Here is a 26,457-nt window from a genome sequence, read left to right as displayed (position 1 = left end):
CTCTGTCAGTCAGACTGAAACAGTGTCCTGATGCTGCATCATTCAGCTCTGTGCCCCAGTCAGCATCACTGGGAGCTACCAGTGTTTCTGCCCTTTTCCTGTAACACTACACTCAGCACAGGCTCAGCTGGTATCCAGTGTTGGACTTTGGCTTCAGCTGCTGTGATAGATCCTCTAACATAGATCAGCTCTGCTACATGTTGTTAGATAAGTGCAGCTGCTGTCATGTCCTGATGTTTCTCTGGCTCAGCAGCTTCTCCATCAGAGGTTCACATGGAGCTGATCCAGTATCTCCAGTAACTGTGTTCTGTGCCTCACTGGTTCATCCTTCTGTCTGTGTGACGTCAGTCAGATGTTGAAGTTAAACTCTGTAATCTTCACTGTGTCACAGAGTTCAGTGAGTCCCGTTATTCACAGTATCAATCAGATCATCAGAGAACAGCTGATCAGCAATCAGTGGTGCCAACAGCGCCTCCTGTGGTGAGAGGATGCAATAATGCAATGTAGCATTTTTCCACTCAACACTTGCAGTCATGGAAACTGTCTGTTGGATCTGTGTGACGTTGCTTTCTTGGTTAGAGTTCCTCACAAATGTCCAGATGATTCTTCTAATGAGGCGTCGACCATGTTTGCAGCTCTTTGGAAGAAAACGTCGCCCTTTGCCATCCTTACTTTTCTTTGACTTCTTCAAATGCAGCTGAACTCCAGCTGGTATTTTCTTGGACTTTGCAGCTGTTTCTGGTCATCAGTTCATTCCTGCAAACCTCTGAAGCTGAACAACAATGATGCTGCATTGCTGGCTGATCCCAAAAGGTTGATTCTGTTCATCTGGACGTTTTCAGAAACGTTTGCTCACTGATCAGGTGACTTCTTCAGTCTCAGCTGACTGCAGCTTTACAAGCTTACAAACAGCACATTTGCACAATGACTGAAAGCAGCAGCACCTGATATATATGATACTAATATAATACATATACATATATAATCCATACTAATGATGAAGGAACTGAGCTCACAGTCCATTGTTCATTCAGTGAACTACTCAGTTTATTTTGGGCCTCAGAAATGCTCACTCTGTTTGTACATCACTGTCAGCAATAGACTCATTCTGCTGTGTGGACAGGAACACATGTGACATCACTTCCTGTTTGTTTGTGACTGAAGAAGTTTACAAGGAATCATTTAGAAGAGTTTCAAACATCAACTGATTGAATCCATGAATCTGAAAACGTGTTTGTGAGTGAAAGAGACAGACATGTACAGACTGAACTATCTGTTCAACAGTCAGAGTGTTTCTGTAACAGGAGACACTCTTTACACTCCACTCAGCACAGGGACACTGAGCCACCAGGAGACAAGACATAAAACCCAGGATAAAGAGTTTGAGTGAATGTGGTGTTGAAGGTGTGGAGGTGGATCAGAGTGTCAGAGGAGACTCTGTAGAAGGACAGAGTGCCAGCAGGACAGTCCACATACACTGCTGCTCTGTTAGAGACAGAGGAGGAGGAGGAGGAGGAGGAGGAGGAGATGGATGTTTGTCTGTTATTGTGACAGACAGATTGAGGACCATCATCAGAGCAGCACAGACTCCAGGACTGATCATTGTATCCAAACCAACAGTCAGCACTGTCTCCTTTCCTTCTGATGCTTCTGTAACTCACTGATATAAAAACGCTTCCTCTCCACTCGACCTCCCAGTAACAGCGACCAGTCAGACCATTTCTACACAGCAGCTGAGGACGAACATCAAATCTGTCTGGATGATCAGGATATGACTGAACCTCCTCCACACGTGTCACCTTCCTGTTGTTGTCAGACAGTTGGAGCCATTTGTTCACTGTGTTTGTGTCGATTGTGAGTTGACAGGAATCTGATGGAGAGAACAAACACAATCCAGCTGCAGTTATTGATCCATCATCTGTTCATTGATTGACACTTTGATGATGACTCCTGACATGATGAAGATGGTTGAATGTGTGCTGCTTTGTTTTCATGAATCCCATTAAAAACACACTTACACTTCCTCAGACCTGGTCTCAACCATCGGACTCCAGCAGGCTCCACCCTGAAAGGAGGAGGGGGGTCAGAGCAGCACAGTCAGCATGCACACATGGACATTACATGGCTCTCACACACACACTGTTACACACTGAGCTCAAAGCTCGGCTCCACTGTTTTATTCAAAGAAATCTACATTTATTTATCAGCACATTTAAAAACAGCTTGAGCCAAAGTGCTGCACAGAGTAGAGAGAAAATAGGAAACATACACAGTAATGACTATAAAGACTGGTCAGGATTGAAAGCTACAGAGTACAAATGTGTTTCCAACCGGCTTTTAAAAATGTCCAGTGTTGGTGACGACCTGATGTGAAGGGCGACTGTTCCAGAGTTTGGCTGCAGCCATCGATAAAGCTCACCTCTGTTTTTACGTCTAGTTCTGGTCAGAAGCTGCTTATCTGCAGACCTGAGGGCTCCACTTGGATTCTTTTGTTAAAGAGAGATAAGATGGAGCCAATCCATTCACAGATTTAAAGACAACCAGATCTGGAAGTGGATTCTACCACGTACTGGTAACCAGTGGAAAAAGCTGGTGATGGGTCGTCTAGCACAGACCCACCGCTGGAACCAGACAATTGATGAGGGAGAGAACTGTGACAGCGCCGTTCCTTCACTTGACCTCAGTCGCTCTCGTCTGCTCCCTCGTAACACTGCTCTTTATTGAGCTTACATGAATATGCACAAGTTCATTATGACGTCTTACACAGGTATGAACAAAGAGTACCAGTCTGTGCATAGTGTGTGTGTGTGTGTGTGTGTGTGTGTGTGTGTGTGTGTGTGTGTGTGTGTCTGTTCCAGATGTGACCCTGTGACCCCAAAGCTGGTGCTAAGAGTCCAGCGGTCCCCCTAACAAAGGGCTCTTATACTTAACCAGACACAGAGTAGGTGTCCTCCTACACCAGCGGTCTCAAACTCGCGGCTCGCGGGCCAATTGAGGCCCGCAGGACGATAGTTTTTGGCCCCACCTTAATATGAAAATGTAATGTTAGTTTGATAATGTATGACACTTTACAGTGTTGTGGGCGGAGCTGAATTAACCCACCAATCAGGGTGGGATATGGATCTCAGGGGACACCAGCCGGGCTTGATGCAAGCAGGGAAACATTTCTCAATGAGTCAAAGTTCCAGCAGCGTTGCCCTGGAGTGTTTCTTTCTTTCTGTGCCTGGCTGGCTTCCTCCTTTCTATTGGGCAAACGCCGACATTCGCCCCAGCGCGCTGCGTTCACAACACTTCAAAAAAAGTTGTTTTTTTAAGTTGCTGCCCAGCGGGACATTATACGTATATAGATTTATACACACGTCAGTGGGATTTAAAGTTATTTTTCCACAGAGAGAGATCTCATATTAACTCTCACAGTGATGCGTAGGCGGCGGGATAAAAGAAAAGTCATGAACTCAATGCAGCCCAATTTAGTCTGCAGTCACATAGCGACACCTGTTCATCGGCAACAACAGTCCCCGGTAACCCGGACTAATTATAGGGTCGCACCGTAATTTGTGGCTCGATGTTTTTATTTGCATCACTGCGTTTGCATTGCAGCAAACATGAACATTACATATATTTCAATATAATGTAAAAGCAGTCAAAACAACTAACATCAGAAACAGCTGATGTTATTTGTTATATGTCACGGTGTCGTTTCCGCTTCTTTCTCCTGTAACAACAGCCCGGCGCCGTGAGCAGTCGCCTTTTTTGCGCTCGCTATCCCTGCACTTTCTACCATCTGCAAACGCCACGGTGTTCGTGTCGTCATGAAAGACATGAACATCGAGCGTAAAAACAAAGGAGACTGCTACCGGCTTTTTATCTGCCGATCGCCGTGCTACGGTTGCAAGAAAAAGAAGCAGAAATGACGTTCACTACGCGTTGAGACGTTCCCCGTCCGTCGGCTAAACGCTTGATTGAAACTTCAATGCGACAGTGACACCAAGTAGAATTATAAATGTCACATAGCCCCAAACATGTCTTTTTCAAAGCCTGCGGTGAAGAGAAAGGTTGGTGATGAGCACCGACAATTTCAGGAAAAGTGGGAAATGCAATATTTCTTTGTTGAGCACAGGGGCACCCCGACCTGTCTTATTTGCACAGAGAAAGTTGCGCTGCACAAGGAATACAATTTGAAACGTCATTACACAACTAGACATGCTGAGGTGGATGCAGAATACCAGGGAGACGAGAGAGCGAACCGGGTTGCCAGTCTTAAAACAGATCTACTGAGGCAGCAAGATTTCTCCAAGAAAGCAACCAAAGAGAATAATGCAGCAGTCGGAGCCACGTGGTTAGTGAGATGATTGCTAAAGCAGGGAAGCCATTCACAGAAGGTGCATTTGTCTAAAAGTGCATATTGCAGGCTGCAAATATAGTCTGTCCGGGAAAGAAAGGTCAGTTTAGCAACATCAGCCTTTCTGCCAACACCGCAGCAGATCGCATTTCTGACCTGTCAAGTGACATTTATGACCAACTGTGTGAGAAAGCCAAATGTTTCAGTGTATACTCAGTCGCTCTTGATGAGACCACAGACATCACCGACACTGCCCAGCTCCCAATGTATGTCCGTGGTGTTGATGACAGTTTTGAAGTGATGGAGGAGCTGCTCACAGTAATTCCAATGCACGGCCAGACCACCGCTCAGCAGATATTTACAAGCTGTGTGATGCCATTGAGAATGTTGGTTTGCCATGGAAGAGGTTTGTTGGAATAACAACAGATGGAGCGCCATCAATGACAGGGAGGAAACATGGACTGGTGGCACAAAACAAACTGGAAGAGGAAGGCGTGGAGGAGGCCATTGCTCTGCACTGCATCATCCATCAGCAGGTCCTTTGCAGCAAATGCCTGAAGTTTGACAATGTGATGTCTATTGTTGTGAAATGCATCAACCAAATCAGATCCAGGGGCTTAAAGCACCGAAGGTTCTGTGCTTTTTTAGAGGAAATGGAGTCAGAATATGGGGATGTGCTCGACTTCACTGAGGTACGTTGGCTCAGCAGGGGAAATGTATTAAAGAGACTTTTTGAGTTGAGAGCAGAAGTGAAGCCTTCATGGAGAAGGATGGAGTTAGTGTTCCTGTGCTAACTGATCCCAAATGGCTCATGGACTCAGCTTTTCTTGTTGATATGACACATGAGCTTAATGTACTGAACAAGACGTTACAAGGCCAGGGGCAACTTATCAGTGCTGCCTATGACAACGTGAGAGCATTCTCCACAAAACTGGCGCTCTGGAAAGCTCAGCTCTCTCAGACAAACCTTTGCCATTTCCCAGCATGCAAGGCACTCGTGGATGCAGGCACACCATTCAGTGCTGACGAGTATGTTGATGTCATTTTGAGGCTACAGGAGGAATTTGATCACAGATTTGCTGACTTCAAGACACACAGAGCCACCTTTCACATTTTTGCGGACCCCGTCTCCTTTGATGTGCAAGATGCCCCTTCTGTGCTTCAAATGGAGCTCATTGAGCTGCAGTGCAACTCTGAACTCAAAGCAACGTTCAGGGAGGTGAGTGGAAAAGCAGACAAGCTTGGACAATTTTTGAGAGAATTGAGCCCTAGTTTCCCTCGGCTTTCCCGAATGTTCAAGCGGACCATGTGCCTTTTTGGTAGCACATACTTGTGCCAAAAGCTCTTCTCCACTTTGAACTTCAATAAGTCCAAGTACAGGTCCAGACTTACGGATGATCATCTTCAAGACATACTGAGGGTCGCAACTGCTTCCTCCCTCAGGCCAAATCTGGCTCGGCTATGCGAGAGGAAACGCTGCCAGGTCTCTAGCAGCAAGGAGTAGGCAAGAGAAGCCATGTTCAGAAGAACAGTTCATTTTCTACAGTGTTCCATTCATGTTCAGAAGAAGGTTATAGAACTGTTAATACAGACATTTCAATCCAAACACAGCAGATATAGAAGACTGAAAAATATCTTATTATTATTTTATTTATGTATTACAGATTGATTTATTTTCTTATTAATTCTTAATTTGTTTATTTATTTTTCATATTTTATGTTAAAAAAATAAAAAATAAAAAAATAAAAGCCCTTTATGGGCCCTGTTAGAATCAATATTTCATTCTCATTCTGTTGTTTGAGAACAATAACAGAAAAATGTGCACTTGAGAACAAATTTATTGTGAATTCAGCTGTTCAGCCTATTCAGCCTTGTTTCATCCTTCTGTCAGTGTCACTGACTGTCACTGTGACTGTGGACATACAGCATGGGAAACATACACATGGCTGACACTTTATTAGGTACACAGTGGCCACTATCTCAGGTATAGTACACCTGTGACCTAATAAAGTGTATCTAAAGTTACAAAATGTTGTCTCTGTCCAAATATTTACGGACCTAACTGTAGGTCTACTTTTAATGAAACTCTCAACATATCAGTTATCATTAATGTTCCTGCAAACAGACTCCTTGGAGACCCCTACATAAATATCCATGAACTATCCAGCTAGACTAGTGTGTCTGTCCCTGAAAATATTCCTGCATGTGTGATTGTTCATGTGTCATCTGCAGGAAACAAACAGGAAGTGAGTGAAGGACACAGGAAATGTTTCCAGCTCTTCCTCCTCTATCAGATTTTCTCTCCATACCTGAGAGTGTCCAGTCTCCAGCCTGGATCCTTCAGTCCAGCCGACAGCAGCTTCATTCCTGAGAGACCTGGATGATTGTAGCTCAGGTCCAGCTGTCTCAGATGGGAGGGGTTGGAGCTCAGAGCTGAGGCCAGAGAAGTACAGCCTTCCTCTGTGATCAGACAGCCTGACAGACTGCAGACACACAAAACAACAATCTATCTGACAACAGTTGTTTTCTCTTTGTCACAATAACATCTATCCATCCATTGTAACTTTATTTATAAGTGACAATACCCAACAGACAACAACAGTCATCTGAAGCTGTTTAACAGTGTAAGGTAACCGCCTCCACTGTGAGCAGCACTTGGTGATGGTGGGAAGAAGAACTCCCTTTGACACAAAGATCCTCCCAGTGAAAACAGGCTCCAGGAGGAGCATCTACCATGACTGGTTGCAGGGTGAGGGGAAAGAGAAGAGATGAGCTCAGAGAGACAAGAACAAAACAGAGAGACAAAAGTTAAGGACATGCAGTAGTGACATATAAAAGCATCAGGAGTGAAAAGAGGGGAGAAGAGAGCAGAGCATCATGGGAAGTCCACCAACAGCCTGAGCCTATAGCAGCATAACTAAGGGATGGTTCAGGGTCACCTGATCCAGCTCGAACTATAAGTTTTATCAAAAAGGAAAGTTTGAAGCTGATCTTCAAAGTAGAGAGGGTGTCTGTCTCCTGACCTCAAACTGGGAGCTGCTGCCACACCCAGTCCAACATAGCCAGGCTTTCTTTGCTGCTTTGACAAAACCTCAAATCCCAGTCAGAGATGATGAGCATCACCACAGTGATGATCATTTCTCTGTAACCCAGGCTTTCTGCTTCAGGATCTGTGCACGCTCACAGAACAAGGAGACCTTTAAACATCATTTCACTAACTGGATGGACTGAGCTCAGCCTACAGATGAACTGGTGCCAGAGATCATAAAGAACATCAAACAGTCAAATTCAACACTTTTAATGGAAATATGAGATTAATGCTGCAGACAATCATGAACCTGCTGAATTCATGAACATCAAGAATGCAGCGAGTGGTAAAATAAAGATTTGACCTCAGTGTGCTCAGTGTTCCTGTCTATTCCTAACATATTCCTAACATGATAGCTGCACTTTAGAGCTCTAAAACTGGAACTGACACATGTTTAAACTCTACATGTTACTCAGTACATTCAGTTCTGACACTCGCCCACAGTCCAACAAAGGAAACATGGAGATCACATCAGTTTGTCACCAAAGTCTAATTATTAGGGCAACTTAACCTGTTATAATCTCGTTAACTCATTAATTGATTAACGTCAGCAATTATTTTAATCACAGTTTTTAAAATCATGATTATTGTGAAAGTGCTCACTGGCTCTGAATATACTGTAGCTGGGTAACCATGGTTACCTGGGAGTTACAGAAAGGTGCAGAACATGTGATTCATGTTGCACAGCAGTGGGACATTTGAAATACAGTCAGCACACTCAGTATAGATAGTGCATCAAATATGATGCTGCTGCCAGACGTCTGCCTTTGAACACGTCCCTGCATCGCGCACAACACCAAGGTTGCCATGGCAATCACAGCTGACAGGGACAAAGTGCACAGCTGGAAGCCTGCAGGTATATTTAACATGATGTATTTCTCAGTGTCCTGATTAGATTAGATTAGATTCATGTTTCAGCTCAGACTGACAGAAATATTTGAACTGCTGCTGTGTTAAAGGGAACACTGCTGTTAGAAAGCACCTGATCTGTTTCTGCACACTGAATGTTTTTTTTTTCTTTTTATAGTTACTAAATAATAAACGATATTGTGCAACACGCAAGATAGACAGCGCACAGTGTGCTTTGAGGCAGCAGCCAAGAAAGCTGTAGTCCGCGTGTGTGAATACCCATGTGTACACCTGTGTGCATACCTGTGTGGATCAGCATGCTTGCATTCCAAAGGTTTCTCCATGTAATGATCTGCTAGGGAGTGTGGGGAGCCACAGCCCTGTCCTCTATGGTATGAAGCAGGTATGGAGGAGAGCAAAACTCCAGACATCCAGAGGCCCCCAGAACACAAGAGACCAAGGAAGACCCACAGAGGGGCAGCTGCGCCACTGTCCCAGTTAGAGCTGAGGAGAGTCCCAGATGAGGGCTCACTCAGCAGCCGCGGAGCAGAAGCCAGGGGGAGTTGCAGTGACGCGCCCGTGAGCTCCGCCGTCAGCCAGCTGTGCCTGAGTGACCGAGCCCCAGGCCGAGAGGCCGGGGGCACCCCACCTCCGAAGTGGCCCGAGCGAGCCCCAATAAGCGGCCACCAAGGAGTGAGCCGGTGTGTACCTGGACGCCCATCCCCGGACACAAAGAACCACCAACGCACCGATGTCTGAGGGGGTCCGCCACTGGCAGGGGAAGTGGTGGTAGGGGGAGATAGGCCTCCAAACCTTGGAGGGCCTGAGATGTCCCCAGAGAGGTGGCGCCTGACACCCAACCTGACATATAGACACAGACATACAGGCACACACAGATACAAACATCCATTCCCACCCTCATGCTCTCATGTGCACTTCACACTCAACCGACGTGGAGACAGACATAAAGAGACGCTGTACACACGATCACACTCCCCAAGCGTACTCTACCAACCGGGTCTAGGTACCCTTGCCCCTGGAGGGTTGAACTGCACCCAGACCCAGGTGGTGTTACCCTTTTCCCTGCGGTGGGGAGAGGCAGACCGCCCCGACTCCGCAGCAGCAGGGAGGCCCCACACCCCAGACCGCAGCCGGACAGCCAACTCCTCCTAGCCCCCCCGCTCCAGCAGGCCGCAGAGAACGGGGGTGAGAGAAGACTCCAAACCTCCCTCCACCCGCTCATTGTAGTGTTGATGCATGTGTGTTCTAAGGTGCAATTAAAACCCAGGAGGGCATGGAGCTACCTGCCAGAGAGCAGCAGGTAAGCACATAGTCCCTCCTGTTAGCCCTCAATGTCTACGTGTATTTAAAATTGAGATAAATGCAGTTCATGTTGTCAACTCAACCTGGACTGTTGAAAGAGTTTTTCTTTGTCTTGTTTCTGACTGAGATTCTCCAAAGGAAATCCAGCACAAACACACACTTCACACACTCAAAGTCCTGCACAGTAAATGAGCTGATGAGCGTTTGTGCTGCTGCCTGATAACAGAACAATAGTTCTGCTGCTTCCTGTTCTGGAAACACACATTTATAAATGTTCACTTGCTGTTGATCAAAGGTATGTTGGTGGCTCTGGACGCTGAGGGAACTTTGTAAAAAACTAGATTAAAGTCTGACTCCATCCTCCATTTAAATAACTCACAGCAACAACTGAATAGCTTTGCCTTTGTGTAGCTGACACTTCATTTTAATGTCCTTCTATTCTGGTTCATCTGGTCTCAGTTTCTATAAGCACACAGGTTTCATCAGGGACTCTATGACCTCAGTGATCTTTGCTGGGCCTTAATGCTCTGAACAAAGCTGCACATCACAAGACTAAATAGAAATGAATCAGTCTTTCATTCTCACTGCTGTTTGACTTCAGCTCTCAATGTCCCACCATAACCCATGGAAAGAATTACTGTCCATCCAGGCTGCTGAACATGAAGCTGAAGAAGGTGGAGTATTGTGAGGGCTGATGGAGATGATGATGAGGAATCCAGGAGCAGTGGGTGGATGGCAGCATCAGCATGAAGGATCAGTGTGAGAACACATCATCATCCACAAAGGAAACCAGTCTGAGTGTCTGACGCTCTTGTTAGAAAGACGCAGTCCCAGCAATTAGCTTGTCTGCTAGTTAGCTGAGAGCTAACTCACTTGTACATTGAATACCAAACTGTGTAAACCAGGGGTGTCAAACATATGGCCCGTGGGCCAAATCCAGCCCTTGAGATAATTTCATATGTCAAATATTGATGAATTTTCAGGCTTGCTGATAATCAATGTGAGCACGGCTGAGATTTTATTCTGATGAGCAAACCATGTGGCCAAACACTTTAAGAGACAGACTGGGATCATACCATTATGTGAAAGAAGACATGTCCCATAGACAGCAAGGGTGGTGGTAGAGACCAGTACACAGAGAAATGGGAGCTGTACTGAAATGCAAGCGTGTCAGGAAAGAGTGAAAAGGCAAAATGAGCAGCATCTGGCTGCATTTCAGTGATATTGGAGACCACAAAGCTGAGTGCAACATTTATACAGGAGATATACAGGAGACGCTGAGAGTAGAACTGATAAAATTAGGAGCTGGCTAAAGTGAGACCCATTTTTATTTCCACCCATTTTCCACTGTGGAGGACAAAAGGTTTCAAACTGGTCCAGGTCTTAAACCTCACGTGTTCTTCCTAATAGCAGTAAATGGATAAAAATAAGGCTTTTATGAAAACACTGAATAAAACTTGCTGCCTTTAAAAAGACTAAATGTACAGTTCAGTATTGAATCCTACATAAAATAAACTATATATAAAGTGTGTCTGAATGGCAGAGATGCAGAAATATGTGCATGTAGCACAGAGCCACAGCTCAGTGTCTGAATGAGTCTCACAGACCTGAATGTGCTGTTGAAGCCATTTATAATTATAACGTAATTCTTTACTCGTTTGATCTGCTCCTTACCACCAGACGTAGAAGGTTTTGGACTTTTAACTATATTTTCTGAAGTTTTACAACTTTTCTTACTGTTAAAAACCTCGTTATGGCCATTCATGCTGTACAAAGTAATTAGACATGTGTGGTATCTACAGAAACGTCAGAATCTCAGCTAAAAGTTCACAAAACCATCTCAACAACCACCAAACAGCTGAAACAGCAGGTGAACAGATCACACAAAAAAGATGTAAACACAAATCCCCCTGATCATCTGTTTTTTAAACATGAAGCGTAGTTTTGGACGTTCATTTACTGCTGGTTCAGTGAATTTTGGTTGGACAGTGATGAAACCTGCAGCCTCAGAATCTGTGAGAAGTCTGCTTTCAGCACCCAACAGCATTGTTGTGTTGTGTGCTGTGGATTCACCTCTGCAAACTCATCACTGTTTCACCATCATATTTTCTACTTAGACAATAACAAAGGAAGCAGTTCCCAGGAACTACTTCCTGTCTTGTTAACATAAGAGTACGTTGCCCTTCAAAACACCTCCACTTCTCCTCTTATTAGAGGACTGCCTTATTATTAATCTGCTAATTCTGTCAGTTGATGAAAGAAAAATGCTTGATCTCACCTGAGAGTTTCCAGTGTACAGTGTGGACTCTTCAGTCCTTCAGACAGAAGCTTCACGCCTGAATCCTTCAGGTTGATGTTACTCAGGTCCAGCTGTCTCAGATTAGAGGTCTGAGAGCTGAGACCTGAGGCCAGAGCTTCACAGCTTCTCTCTGACAGGTCACAGTGACTCAGTCTGAAAAATAACAGATAAACAATTACAAAAATAAAACACTTATGTTGAAGTGTAATGAGATACTATTATATTTAGCAATATTTCATCTTGTTTTGTCAGGAAACTGAGCACTGATGCAGAGCAACATGTGGAGAGAATCAGAGGAGAAGAAGTGAAGAGAGAACAGCAGTAAAACAACACTGAATTGTTCAGTGTGCTTTTGATATCAACAGAATGTGTCAAATTTCTTTATTTTGTATTTGTTTTAGTAGAATTGATGATTATCACTTAGATAACAACCACAGGCCAGGTCTAAATTGCACTTTGGTGACAGTTACACCCAGAAATATTTCAGAAATGTGGACAATTTGTGCTCCATTGTATTCAGTATTGAACAAACTGAGTACCGATGACCACTTAATATTTTTGATATTTCATTTGAGTTGTTCCACCTGATCTGTGTTAACTAGAATAAACATTTAAAAGCTAAAGCTATGATCACATATGTACTTACAGAGCTTTGTTGGAGGCTTTGACCACTGGCAGCAGCCTCAGTAGAGCCTTTTTAAAGGCTCGTGTTCACACTTAGATCATCGATTTCTACTTACATTTCTTTCTGGGAAAAATGGAGATTACTTTGAAAACGAAAACTATTTTCCCCAAAAATCAGCCCTGGATTAGTAAATCACTCCAACATGTTCTCAGGCAGAAGAAGCTGTCTTGTTATGAGGGAGAGAAGAAAAGCAGCTAAAATCAGGTGTAAAAGTAAAGCAGAGGATGAGCTGAATAAAGGACACTCAAGGCTGGCTTGGAAAGGAATGAAGTCCATGGTGGGGATGCAGAACAAGGACCAAAGATGAATGTGATGCTGAATCAGCAGAAGACTTGGACTCATTTGATTCCAGCTTTGATATCATTGATTTCAATGAAGAGCTTTGTGATTGTAGCAAAGGGCTGGTAGCTCTGAGAGTCCCACTGATGAGGCGTTTGTGAAGGTTCGCAGTTATCTAAAGAGCTTAGAAAAAAAGGCATCTGGACTTCTTTAAGTTTTTTGAAGACGTTTCGCCTTTCACCTCTCATCCAAGAAGCTTCTTTATTTCTAGGGTCAAATGGTGGAGAGTCCCAGATTAGCCTGTGTACAAACAGACTTCAGCCATATGAGAGTGAGTGTGAGTGAATGAGAGCACACACAGGACACTCTGATCTCTGAATGTGTGTGACGCAGTGAAAAAGAGGATTGTACTGGATATACTGTGACTGACAAACAGAGTTTAAAGAGAAAGGTGTTTGGATTAAAATGGATTATGCTAAAGTGAACGTGCTAATGAAATCTGGACTGACTGAAATGTGAAGTGAAGATGTAAAAGAGAGAGAAACTGATAATAAGGTGGGGCTGGAGATCAGTGAAGGGCATGTAAACACCCGATTGGCTGAGTAGATATCAGATCGACAGTTTCACAGTTTTCCCTGTGGATTATAACTTTAAGAAGATGTGACATTCATCAAGGAATCCTGCTCTCCGGATTATTTCCATGAACACTGAGCTGGATCACATCTACAGTGCTGGAAGTGCCCGTCTCACCACCAACCTCTCTGTGCACATTCACTTTTTAACCCTTTGTGAGACACTAAAGGTGTAAATCTGAGTATTTATCTATGTTAGTGCGAACACCTCTAATAGGTTGGTTTAGTCTTTCCAAGTCATATCTTCCCTTAGCTCTGCGGTCCAGGCTCCTAAAATCATCCTAGTTTAACAAGCACTACAATCTAGAGGAGAGCTGCACTAACAGGTGTGACTGATGAGATCTGACCTGCAAGGATACTCATGTTTATGTATATCAGGACAAGCAGGGAAGACCTGGACATCAACTCTGTCAGGCTGCCTGAGTCCTCTCACCCACATCAGCTCAGAACTCTGCATTATCTACTGAGTCAGACTCAGAGGATCAGGGATCAGAAGTTCTACAAAGAGTAGAACCAGACTTCCTGTATAGAGGTGTGTGGGCCTACTGATCCACAGTGTCAGCACAACTTTCACATCATATTCATCTCAGCACAACTAAACCATGAGACTGACCTCAGAGTTTCAAATCGACATCGTGGATTCTCCAGAAGAACACACAGCTGCTTCACTCCTGAATCCTGCAGGTTGTTGCAGTCTGCACTCAGGTCCAGCACTCTGGGATACGAGGGGTTGGACTTCAGCGCTGCTGCCAGATAATCACAGCTGATCTCTGACAAATCACAGTCCTTCAATCTGAATAAAAAATGAAAGATGTAAGTTTATTAGACAAAGTGTGAGCTTGAAATCATTCAGTGTTTCATCATCTGTTCAGAGCTGAAGAAGGTTCAGAATGTAGAAGTTTAGAAAATGGAAACTCCAAACAGCTGAAGCCAACAGGAAGCAGCTTCAAACAAACACAACAAGAGAAAAAACTCTGAATGTTTCACATTAAAGTCGTACATTTATCATAAAAACAGGACAAAGACTTGAAAAAGTCGTGTTTTTCCTTCCAGGAACAACAAGGCTTCACTTTTAAAGGTGAAGTGTGAAAGAAATGGACATATTTGAAGTCCAACACCTTTTTCCAGTCACATTATTAAAGCAGAAAAACTACAAGCTCATTTTCATTCCATCAAGTCATCTTCTGACCTGGACTAACAACACTGGTCTCTATGTGCAGCTGGCTGTGAGACCAGTGCTCAGGGAGCGTCTACAAAGTGCAACACTGAAAGAACATCACACACTCATTTGCTTCCATCATCCAACCTGAAGAGGAAACAGAGCCGGCTCCCCTTCAAAGTAAAAGCTGCTCCTTTTGGACACAGTATCAAAGAAAGTCTACAGTATAACATAGAAAAGACAGAACAAAGTTTTGGTTGTTTTTAAATTGTGCAGAAATGAAACTACACTAAGCTCAATTATGTGACAGACATTTCATCCCATGTCAGTTTGGCCTTATCCTGGGCCAGATTATCCAGCACACACTCTGACCACAGGCCCAGGGGCCACGCACAGCTGGGCTCCATCCAAGAGACAGGAAACAAACCAACACAATAATAAAAAGCACCATGTGATCTTCTTACATCTTCAAGACAAACATAGTAAAAACATGAGCATATTGGCATCGTTCTAATCCCATATGGGAGCTGCCAGTCACTGACTCACACTGCAAAACAGAATTGTTGAAGATTTAATTTTAATTTCAATTGAGATTTGATTTTTTTCTTGTGTGCAACACAGATTTTCTGTGTGCAGAGACGTGCCAGCAGCGCGCAGTTGCACGAGCGCAGCTTAGAGGGAACATTGGGCACCACCACAGTTCACTTCAACAAAACTTTACTTCAGATTTGTTTTCATGTTTTGATCCAGTGATGAGAGCCGTTTCCCCCATGTCCAGTCCTTGTACTAAGCTAGGCTAAACACGTCCAGGGCCTGTCTCTGTGCAGCTTTTAATCTGATGTTAATAAGGTAGAAATGGAGGAAGAAGAAAATGACTTCATCAATCAACATGCAGCTACCAACCCAAATGGTGAGGTGGTGGTTAGTTATTACTGTTGTTTCTGATCCCCTACATTATCCTACATTCAAATATATTCTCCAGCTACAATAGTGTTTGTGTTCCTAAAAGGATTTCATGAATGTGTTACTGTTCATGTCACATCTGTATGAAACAAAGAGGAAGTGAGGTTTATCCTTCATGATCACAAACTGTTCCAGCATGTAAACCTGAGATCTGTGTGGAGCAGCTGACCTGTACGATGTGCTCAACACAAACATTATTTACCATCAGTTACTGTGTGACTGAACCACGTGGGTGTATGAAACATCGCTTTCAGTTTTAATAGCACATGGCAACATTCAGACGTGAATCTATACAGTAACACTTTGATTTGTTACAGTGAGGAGACTGTTGAAGGAACGATGAGGGGAAACTGTAACAGCAGCAACAGAAACCAGGAGACAAAGCTGAGGTCTGGGTTCCTCTATGCTACACACAGCCTCCTGCTCCTGGACTTTAGAAAACACATAAATGTCTGCAAGTACACTTACTTCAGAAACTCTATTAAACTCATTACAAGTTTACTTCAGCTTTAAATTACTCACAACATCAGCACACATGAGTAAACAAAGTAACTCACAGCTACTGTTCAAGTTTAGTCATCTTTAATACAAATATACCTCATTATTATGAATCTCACAGCTACCTGCTCATTGAACTGAACAATAATTCTGTTTTACCATTAAAACAAAATATGTGACTGTAAAAAATGTTCAGACAGTAATTAAGAATCTCCTAAGCAATCCAAAGACAAAGAAAAGTTCACCTGCCAATTCTATAAAGCTTGGTTGTTTGTACAATAATATCATTTAATGATATGTTTGGATCCTGACCTGAGAGTTTCCAGTGTACAATGTGGACTCTGCAGTGCAGCAGACAGAAGCTTCACCCCTGAATCCTGCAGGTCATTGTTACTCAGGTCCAGCTCTTTCAGACTAGAGGACTGGGAGTTGAGAACTGAGGACAGAGCATCACAGCTTCTCTCTGAGAGGTTACAGCCACTCAGTCTGGAAGAAAACAAACAAACAATTAAATCAGTCAAATGAAACATTTTTAATGCCAGCATGCAATACAATTATTGGTTAACTAAATAGCCTCATTAAAACACAACTCTTCTTCTATAGCAGCACTTACTCCTTGTAAGCTCCACCTGATCCACCTTCTGAGTCACAAGACATGAAAACAAACTGTAAATCTAGTAGAAACATGATTGGAAATCTTCTCAGATCCATTTGTACATTTAGAGCCTGATCCTGAAATATAGCAGCACGGACATTCACAGCAGCAAAGGGTTCTTGCTGATCTGAGCTGGCTTGGCCCTGGCTTATTGAAGATTAAAGAAAGCGGAATCAGCTGTTCAAACCCCCACAAGGCTGCCCGCTGTGGCTGAAACAATGGGACGGGTCGTGACTTCTCAAAATGGGCTCATTGAACGCAGCACGGATAAGATCTTGAAGAAGCTCATGGTGGTCGTGAGTTCTCAGACTTTGCTCTTTGAGCGCAAAACCGATAACCTCTCGGAGAAGCTCGTGGCTCTCCAACGGGAGATTGAGAGACGAGTGACGGACTGTTAGATCAGCTGTCAAATTGACATGCAGTTGTTCGCACCAAAGAAAGCCACCATCATTTCATGCGGCTAACATACCGGCGCGAGCTGTGGTCTCAAGGCTGGAGCTGAACATAACAAATCTCACCCTGATAACAGACGGTGTTTAGACTGTTCCTTCCCATCCTAAGCATGCTTATCCCCTCCCGGTGCAGACGGTGGGTCGAGGGGACCAGCGCAAATGCTGCAGGCCCGGGTGCGCTGTCTACACCGGCTGTCTCTCACCTTTTACCCATCCCTGTTGCTTGTCATGTGTTTCTATGGCGCATTAAGAGTTTTCATGTGCTCTGCACTAAGGTCATTTTTTGTCTGTTCTCAAACTGATCTCCCTGTTGGAGCTCAGTCTGGGAGGAGTTCTTTTTTCTCCTCATCTTTCCTGATGTTGTGCATTTTCCGCCGTTCGGTTCCGGGTCGCTGCTCTAGCGGCTGACCGGCCAGCTACCTAGCCTGACCCGTCTCCCCAATGTGATGTTTGTGTATTGTAGGTACGGTTGGAAAGCTCAGTATCCTAATTGCCCCTTGAAAATAAATACAGTGTTCTGAATCTGAATCTGAAAAGATTACAGAAGACGACTCTGTTCAGTAAATATTACGCTCATGCTGTCAAGAAATGCCAAAGGTAGGTAAAACTCTGGTTGTTGCAGCCATCCAGTATGACATGCTTTGTACTGTCCTGCTGCAGTTTGTGACACCTGGTTGATGAGTTGTGAAGGATGATGAAACAAACACTTCACTCAATGTTTGTCTTCTAAACTGGATGTAATTTTGGCAGCCGATAGTTTTTCTTAATCTATCCCAGCTGCAAATAGGAACACAACAAATAAATAACTTTACCCACTTGGATCCTTATCATTCAAGATTGTGAAAAGAGTCACTACTCAGAGAATACTGGAGATTTTAGATGAGAGAGATGGAAGGTGATGAAGGGGAAGAGTTTTCACAACTTGAGGCCTTTTGTCTTCACTGTATAGGACAAAGAAGACAGGAAGGGAGGGAGAAGTGAGGAGAATAACACACAGGAAATGGTCTTGGGCAGACTCAAACCAGGCCCTGGAGTCACGACTCTAACCTTCAGTGCATGGGTCACCTGCTCAGCCAGGTAAGCTACAGCAGTCAGCAGTGTGTGAGTTAATATGAAGACAATGATGACTATAAGTCAGGTAAAAAAAAATACTATCATCAACCAACAAGGGGAAAACAGTGAGCTTGAATGACCAAGCTTTGACCAAGGGTGGCTCACTCCTCGGTCTTCTTGCACAAGGAGTGAACCACCATCAAGTCTGACTTTAGTTTACTTTTTTTGTTCTTTTTTTAAAATCAAGATTAAATTTTATAGCAACCACAGCTGAGATGACCAGGGAAGGTGTGCTTGAGGGGATATAGCTACAACAGCTGGTTTCAGACTGAAGATGAACTGAGGTGCTGCACCCAAGTCTGCAGGTTCAGGGAGGGACAAACATCTGCTGCAACCAGATTGGAGTGAGAGGAGAGAGCAGGCCAACAACAACAAAGAAACAACAAACACACTGTGGAAGACCGAAGCAGAGTTTAGTTTAAAGTGGAACTAAGGATGTTTCTCTGGCTGCCAGGATTCACTGAGTAATTCAAATGCTTTCTTTAATGCAGGACCCACCATGCATGTAAAAGCAAGTGTTTCACCAACATTTGTGACTAAAAATAGACCTGCAGTAGAAATGTATCTAGGAGCATGCATGTGAAGATAAAGTATCACAACATCAGGCACATGCAGCCTAAGTGTTTAAACAAAGACTGATAACATAACAGCAGCAGTGATGATCAGAGTTTATGGTGAATCCAGCGTCTCGAGTTCTGGAGGCATCAAAGAGGTTACAGTTGTATTGGAGAAATCCCAAAACTTTACAAATTCATACAAAGACAGAAAGCCTGGTGAAATAAATTACTGACACAGTTGGATGTTAAAAGTAAACACATGAGTACAAATGTACTCACAGAGCTTTGTTGGAGGCTTTGACCACTGGCAGCAGCCTCAGAAGAGCCTCCTCTGAAGCAGAGTATTTCTTCAGGTCAAACACATCCAGATCTTCTTCTGATGACAGTAAGATGAAGACCAGAGCTGACCACTGAGCAGGAGACAGTTTATCTGTGGAGAGACGTCCTGATCTCAGGGACTGTTGGATCTCCTCCACTAGAGAACGATCATCCAGTTCATTCAGACAGTGGAACAGATTGATGCTTTTCTCTGCAGACAGATTCTCACTGAGCTTCTTCTTGATGTACTGGACTGTTTCCTGATTGGTCTGTGAGCTACTTCCTGTCTGTGTCAGCAGACCTCGTAGGAGAGTCTGATTGGTCTGCAGTGAAAGACCCAGGAGGAAGCGGAGGAACAAGTCCAGGTGTCCATTTGGACTCTGTAAGGCCTTGTTCACAGCACTCTGGTGGAGAGATTGAAGTTTTAGTTTGTTAAATAGTTTAGATTTCTTGGAGGTTGCTTGTTGTTCTTCCAGCAGGTTGACTCCAGAGTTGATGAAGGTCAGATGGACATGAAGAGCAGCCAGAAACTCCTGAACACTCAGATGGATGAAGCAGAACACCTTGTCCTGGTACAGTCCGCTCTCCTCTTTAAAGATTTGTGTGAACACTCCTGAGTACACTGAGGCTGCTCTGATATCGATGCCACACTCTGTCAGGTCTGATTCATAGAAGATCAGGTTTCCTTTCTGCAGCTGATCAAAAGCCAGTTTTCCCAGAGACTCCATCATCGTCCTGCTCTCTGGACTCCAGTGTGGATCTGTCTCAGCTCCTCCATCATACTTGACCTTCTTCACTTTGGCCTGAACCACCAGGAAGTGGATGTACATCTCAGTCAGGGTCTTGGGCAGCTGTCCTCCCTCTCTGGTTTCCAGCACATCCTCCAGAACTGTAGCAGTGATCCAGCAGAAGACTGGGATGTGGCACATGATGTGGAGGCTTCGTGATGTCTTGATGTGGGAGATGATCCTGCTGGCCTGCTCCTCATCTCTGAATCTCTTCCTGAAGTACTCCTCCTTCTGTGGGTCAGTGAACCCTCTGACCTCTGTCACCATGCCAACACAGTCAGGAGGGATCTGATTGGCTGCTGCAGGTCGTGTGGTTATCCAGAGGCGAGCAGAGGGAAGCAGTTTCCCCCTGATGAGGTTTATCAGCAGCACATCCACTGAGGTGGACTTTCTAGGGTCAGTTAGGATTGTAGTTTTGTGGAAGTCCAGAGGAAGTCGACACTCATCCAGACCATCAAAGATGAACACAACCTGGAAGTCTTCAAAGCTGCAGATTCCTGCTTCTTTGGTTTCAGTAAAGAAGTGATGAACAAGTCCCACCAAGCTGAACTTTTCCTCTTTCAGCACATTCAGCTCTCTGAAAGTGAATGGAAATATGAACTGGATGTCCTGGTTGGCTTTGTCTTCAGCCCAGTCCAGGCTGTATTTCTGTGTTAAGACTGTTTTCCCAATGCCAGCCACTCCCTTTGTCAGCACTGTTCTGATTGGTTCATCTCTTCCAGGTGAGGCTTTAAAGATGTCTTCTTGTCTGATGGTTGTTTCTGGTCTGTCTGGTTTCCTGGATGCTGTTTCAATCTGTCTGACCTCATGTTCATCATTGACCTCTGCAGTCCCTCCCTCTGTGATGTAGAGCTCTGTGTAGATCTGATTCAGGAGGGTTGGGTTTCCTGCTTTAGCGATGCCCTCAAACACACACTGGAACTTCTTCTTCAGGGTGGATTTAAGGTTACGATGACAAACTGCAGCTTGAAGTTCTGAATGAGAAGAAAAACAAACACTCAATTCCAAAAAGAACTAATCTTTAAAACATGTTGCTCCATCTTCCATCTCTGGAAAATGTTCATTTATCCAGCAGCTTAAATCTTTAGATAAATCCTCTTACTGCTCTGCAGACGGTCAGCCAGCTCCTCCTGCTTCATTCTCCTCAGGAAGTCCACTGTGATCTTCACAAACGCCTCTCTGCTGCTGCTCCTCTGACTCTCAAAGCATTCTGGGTAATCTGGACTCAGAACCTTCTGGATCTTCTTCAGCTCGTTCTTCACAAAAGTGATGATGTTGTCCTCCAGCAGCTGGAACAGAATATTTATGAATGAGCCAATCAGACTGAAATCATGGAGCCAAACATCAGATCCATGTTGGACACACTGACGATCCACTGGTCTACAAAGAGCAGCATGGAGATGACTGTGAACAGAACAGATGTAACAGTAGTTGTTGTACATGTACAGACCATAAATATGGAGTCCAGCTGTGTTTGATGCTGCTGGGCAGACTGACCACTGGGAACCTCTGAGCTCTGCTGCTCCACTCTGTGGAGGAACCATGAAGGATTAGATCAACACAGGATAAAGATCCAGGAGTTTCTGCTCAAATAACTTCATCTGAATCAAGTCTGTCAAGTTTTAAACTCTCAGATTGTGAACATATCAGTAATTTTCAGTCTGTTTTCATGGACGTCCTTTCAGTGGTGATGTCAGGGATGATTTTGAAGAAGCTCATCAAACTGAACCATCAGCAGATCACTGCTCCAAAACCAGAACATGATCCGAGTCTCCCTCCACCACCAGAACACCAGCTTTACTAACGTGGTAGATCAGTGTAGTACAGATCAATAACTGATGAGTCATTTGATCAAAATCACTGAGTGCTTCACGTCTGACCCTCTGATGCTTCTGTAGACATTTTGCATATTTAATGAATGTCTGACAGTTTTACATTCATTCTATGAACACAGTGGAAATGTTTTGTTATAGTCTCCATGTTGTTTCCAGCATCATAAATTCTTAAGTTCAGAAAATTAGATTCTTTCTTCACAGCTGAAAAACAACAACATTTATTCTCTATTGAAATCTGCATCGTCCACTCCAAAGGTCACAATCTGAAGGTAACATCTGGTTTTGTTCCCTGTGGTTAACTCTGAGCATCAGTATGGTGGGATTTATCCACTACATCCACACCACTGTGGTTCAGTGTTGTCCTGATGGAGTAACAGCAGCCAGTATGATCCAGGCTTTAGCTGCTGGGTCTCTGTGTGACCTCTCAGACTGTTTAACAGATCAGACACAAAGAGAATCAGAGCAGCTCTGTTCTTTAAAGACAAACATGAACCCACTCAGGTCACACTTTCCCCACAGATATGAGCATCACTGTCCTCAAACAGCAAATGACCAAGTCGAACATTTGGATCTTTTCTCTTTCATTGTTTTCTTTTTAATGAATCTTTGTAACAATCTGAGGATGTTTCAGGTCATATTTATCCAGGAAACACAAACATGTAAAGGAGTCATCACAGCTCTCTGACCTCGTTGCGCCAGGTTCACCACTGAAGAGTGGATTATGATCTTTGGACCGGTCACTCCTCACAGACGGACAGCTGGACCCTGCAGACTGTGACCTCTGACCTCTGCAGACACAAACATGATTGAAGCAGCTGTGATCACACAGACTGCAGATAATGCAGCTGTTTCCTGTCAGTAACATCCTCTTAGATTAGAGTTCAGCTTTTTACAGGAAAACTGGACAAAACTGATTTTTGTTACAAACTCATTTTCATTTCCTCTCAGCTCACAAACACAGTCAGACAATCAACCAGAGTCAACACTGATTATAATGTCAGTGCAGAATTATTTCTGTTACTCAGTGAGTTCAGCTCTCTGACCTCGTTGCTCCAGGTTCACCACTGAAGTCTGGAGGTTGATATTTGGACCCGTCACTCCTCACAGACGGACAGCTGGACCCTGCAGACTCTGCTCTGTCCTCCTCTTCCTCCATCATCATCTTCAGTCAGTCTGAGAGGTAAACCACAAACACTCAGTGAGTTCACATTAACAGGAGGAACTGAGTTACAGTCGCTGACCTCTGACCTGTCATGTGACCATGAAACCAGGTCAATATGTCTGTAGGTTCAGTCATCCAGGTCATGTGATCTAAGGAGCTTGGAGAGAAAAGAGACGTCTTTAAGTTTCTGGAAGACGTTTCATCTGAGAAGCTTCTTCAGCTCTAAAACCAAACGGTGGAGAGTCCCAGATATTTAAACCTGAGAGGGAAAGAAAGCATGTCGCTGACCCACCACTGATGTTATTTCAAGGAGGAAACTGAGAGCCTTTGCACCAGGAGCACAAACATCAGCTCCAGCAATGATCCACTGATGTGTTTTTATTCCATGTATGAATGTTGTTATTGACAGAGATGACGTTTGTGTGTCAGTGATGCAGTGACTGTTGTTGTTACCTGTACAGGCTGGTTAGACTCTATGAAACAGATCATACAGATCTCTGCATGTTAGAAGAGACTATTAAAGGTCATGAATGAGACAAAGGCAGGGAGGCGTCCTTTACAGCTAAACAGCAGAGTGAGAGAACAGCCAGCACCTCTACATTTATCACATTATACAGCACATGTATGATACTGACAGGGATGAGAAGAATTTAGTGATTCTGATCCCATCATTGATATTACTTATTGATTCTCAGTAGCTCTGCTCTGACAGTCACCACCATCACTGAGCAGCATATCAAAGACATTTGTGCACATTAACTGCATGTTGTGGCTCAAATGTTTGTGCATGTTGGAGGCATTTCCTCTTTGTTGTGATCAGTGTTGGTCATTACTCAAAACAGTCATTATTACACATATTACACAGAACACTTTAATTAAAAGTAATGGAGTACGTTACTTCATTACTCCTCATAACATTACTTTGATGTTAAAATGAACAAATGAGCATGTAACAACATAAAGCTGAGGTACAGCCCCACACACCAACACAGATCCTGATGAGGTCACGTGATGTTTCTCTGAGTGTTTATGAACACAAATCAAAGATGAAACAGCACAAAGACACTTCAAAGTGATTCTATTGTAGAAACATGAACAGGTAGAAACCTGCAGCCTGACTGCTCATCACTTTGTTACCTGTTCAAGTTCAGCAGCAGCAGCTCACTTTATCACGGTGCTGGTCTGGGGTCAGTGTTTACTCAGCTTTAACCTCACTCTGGCTTCTTGGCTAGCTTAGCGTTAGCTTAGTGTTAGCTTAGCATTAACATGCTGTCAGGTGTCTCGTGTGTAAATATTAATCACAGTGACAGTAAAGGAGGTAAAGGGCTGTGACGTCATCACGTACGCTGCGTCCTCTGTGGGCTCTGAGTGAACTCAAAGTACAAACTACAAGTACACAAACACGAACGTAGCTCAGAGTGGCGGACACACTCGGCCTCGTTGGTCCAGCTGTGAGTCCGTTACCGTGAACTATGGAGCGGCAGATTTGTGCTGAACTAAGCTGCACACAGCTGATGTTAGCCAGGAAACATTACACACTGACTTTAATGGAGAGACCGGAAATACAAACACACACAGTTTGTTGTGTGAAGAAATCAAACACGAGCTGAACAAACAGTAAAGTTCCTAAAGACAAACTGTTAAAGGAGGAAACAAAGCAAACTTACAGTTTCTTCACACACCAACAACAAGCTCCACTCCACGAAGTTCAGGAAGTGAAATTAAACTTTGAGCAGGAAGGAAACACCCAAAGAGACGTTTGAGGACAATCAGGAGCATTGGAACACTGTGCTGCGTTCAGTTGCACCTCGGAAACTCCAAACCTCTGGCAGGCTGTGATTTATTTCTGCTGGTTTTCCTGTTTGAAGCACAAACATCCGTCATCACTTTGTTGTTGTTCTTCCTGCAGCGTTTAAATATTTCAGCACTGAACTGATGTTTCTTCAAAGCTCATTTCAACCTGTTGAAGTCATGAATGAAAGTGCAGACTGAGAGTGGATCACATGATGTTTGAGGTGTGTCATGTGACATGTTCAGTGTTGTCACACATGTCTAGATTGTCCCTGATATCATAACTGCTCAAACACTGATGATTATATTTGAAGAATTATTCCTGATGGCAGCAAAGTTTGAATGGAGCTCTCTGTCTGTGCTGATTTGTCGCCCTCTGGAGGTCAAAGCACAAACTGCATGATGTCACTGTAACCACCACAGTGACAGGAAGTGTTTTTATGACTGAAACACTGAAATGATGCTAACGGCTGTCGTTAGGCTCACTGACAGCAGTGCTGATGTGTTCATGTCAAACACTGGCTCAGGTCAGACTCCTTCATCCTTCTCCAGCGTGAGGCCGCCCTCAGACCCACAGGAGCTCTGACCTTTGACCTCCTGACCCTAACCATTTTAGTCTTGTTGCATCTTTAAATGCAAATCCTGTGAAATGGTCAGGGGCGGCTCTAGAGAAATTTTCTTAGGGTGGCAAAATCAAAGCCTTTTTCCCCCAAACACATATGCAGGTGGTTACATGTGGTTAAAATGATTCAAATGCAGTAAGTATGCACGTTTTTCATATAAATATAGTCTATAACTTAATTATTGTCTGTACCCACATGATTACACACTTTAGTTACATGAAACATGTGAGTTTTGATGTTATGTACTGTACAGCCTGTATATTAAATACATATGTAGCCCAATAAGTATAAACTCCAGAAAGCTACACAACATGGGGCGCTTCATTTACAAACACAAGTCTAACTTAAGTTTCACTGTTTTTGTTAGAAAACTGTCACATTGTTGCAGCTTAAATGACACAAAATGTCAGAAATCTGCACTGTCATGAACAAACATGTAAACCTCATTTTTCATGATTTGTTGGATTCACCCTCTGAGGTCTGAAACACAACCGGACATTTGTGACTCCTTTGAGTTTACGTTTGTATTTCACCCTCAGATTGTTTCATTTTATTTTTTCCTCCTCTTGCTTTGTTTGGTATCTTTTCAGCTCAACTGAATTTAGTTGTTTTTTCACTGACATACTGCATTAGTATTACTATTACTATTAATGTAACTATTACTGATCTGAAATCACACAAAGAACCTAAAATCCTAGCAGTATTTTTTACTGTAAAAAAACCACAGACGTGTTGGGTAAATGTTTATAACTTGAAATGCAAATATAAATTGTGCATTTTGTAAACAGATACAACTATTTATCTAAAAATGCAGCCAATACACCTGCTGTTTTTTCATTTTCTACAACCATTTAAAATAGCACTCACCTTCCTTCATTTCCACAGTGTAACATCCACCCACCTGTGTAAAATCAGAAATTCCCATGGTGTTGTTCAAAATGTGCTCTGGCACGATCATAAGCATCGCTTGCTACTGAAAACAAGAAAAAAGCCGTCCTGCTATGGGCTGAACCATTTGTTAATGTGGAGGGGGGGACACTATGGA

At 43.6% G+C, this 26,457-nt stretch overlaps 1 protein-coding gene and 2 long non-coding RNA genes across 6 annotated transcripts in view; 1 reads left to right on the top strand and 2 right to left on the bottom strand.

Moving 5' to 3' along the window:
- LOC309702436 overlaps nt 1–26,457 on the bottom strand; it is a 229,237-nt gene that overhangs the window by 82,296 nt on the left and 120,484 nt on the right. The gene's annotated exons all lie outside the window — the stretch shown is intronic.
- LOC309702456 overlaps nt 1–26,457 on the top strand; it is a 224,987-nt gene that overhangs the window by 80,825 nt on the left and 117,705 nt on the right. The gene's annotated exons all lie outside the window — the stretch shown is intronic.
- On the bottom strand, nt 950–24,701 carry LOC309702406 (protein NLRC3-like). The gene is made up of 11 exons (XM_082527124.1): nt 24,666–24,701; nt 22,880–23,009; nt 21,452–21,530; nt 21,104–21,290; nt 19,175–20,975; nt 16,431–16,604; nt 14,112–14,291; nt 11,882–12,055; nt 6,653–6,826; nt 2,019–2,065; nt 950–1,870 (listed from the first exon to the last, which is right to left on the bottom strand). Exons 2-11 carry the CDS (start codon nt 22,996–22,998, stop codon nt 1,326–1,328), a joined length of 3,480 nt encoding a protein of 1,159 aa, XP_082383250.1. The 5' UTR covers nt 22,999–23,009; nt 24,666–24,701; the 3' UTR covers nt 950–1,325.

The sequence above is a fragment of the Aulonocara stuartgranti genome (assembly GCF_965226115.1).
Source record: "Aulonocara stuartgranti genome assembly, chromosome: 3".
Classification (NCBI taxonomy): Eukaryota; Metazoa; Chordata; class Actinopteri; order Cichliformes; family Cichlidae; genus Aulonocara; species Aulonocara stuartgranti.
This window is presented reverse-complemented; position numbering and strand designations above follow the sequence as displayed.

Excerpts from the sequence above, each read along its gene's own strand:
- LOC309702406 (XM_082527124.1), bottom strand. The coding sequence starts at position 22,998 with ATGATGATGGAGGAAGAGGAGGACAGAGCAGAGTCTGCAGGGTCCAGC. Across the intron at positions 12,056-14,111 it reads TGTCGATTTGAAACTCTGAG|ACTGAGTCACTGTGACCTGT; the intron begins GTCAGTCTCATG and ends GTTATTTTTCAG. Across the intron at positions 6,827-11,881 it reads TGTACACTGGAAACTCTCAG|TCTGTCAGGCTGTCTGATCA; the intron begins GTGAGATCAAGC and ends GTGTGTCTGCAG.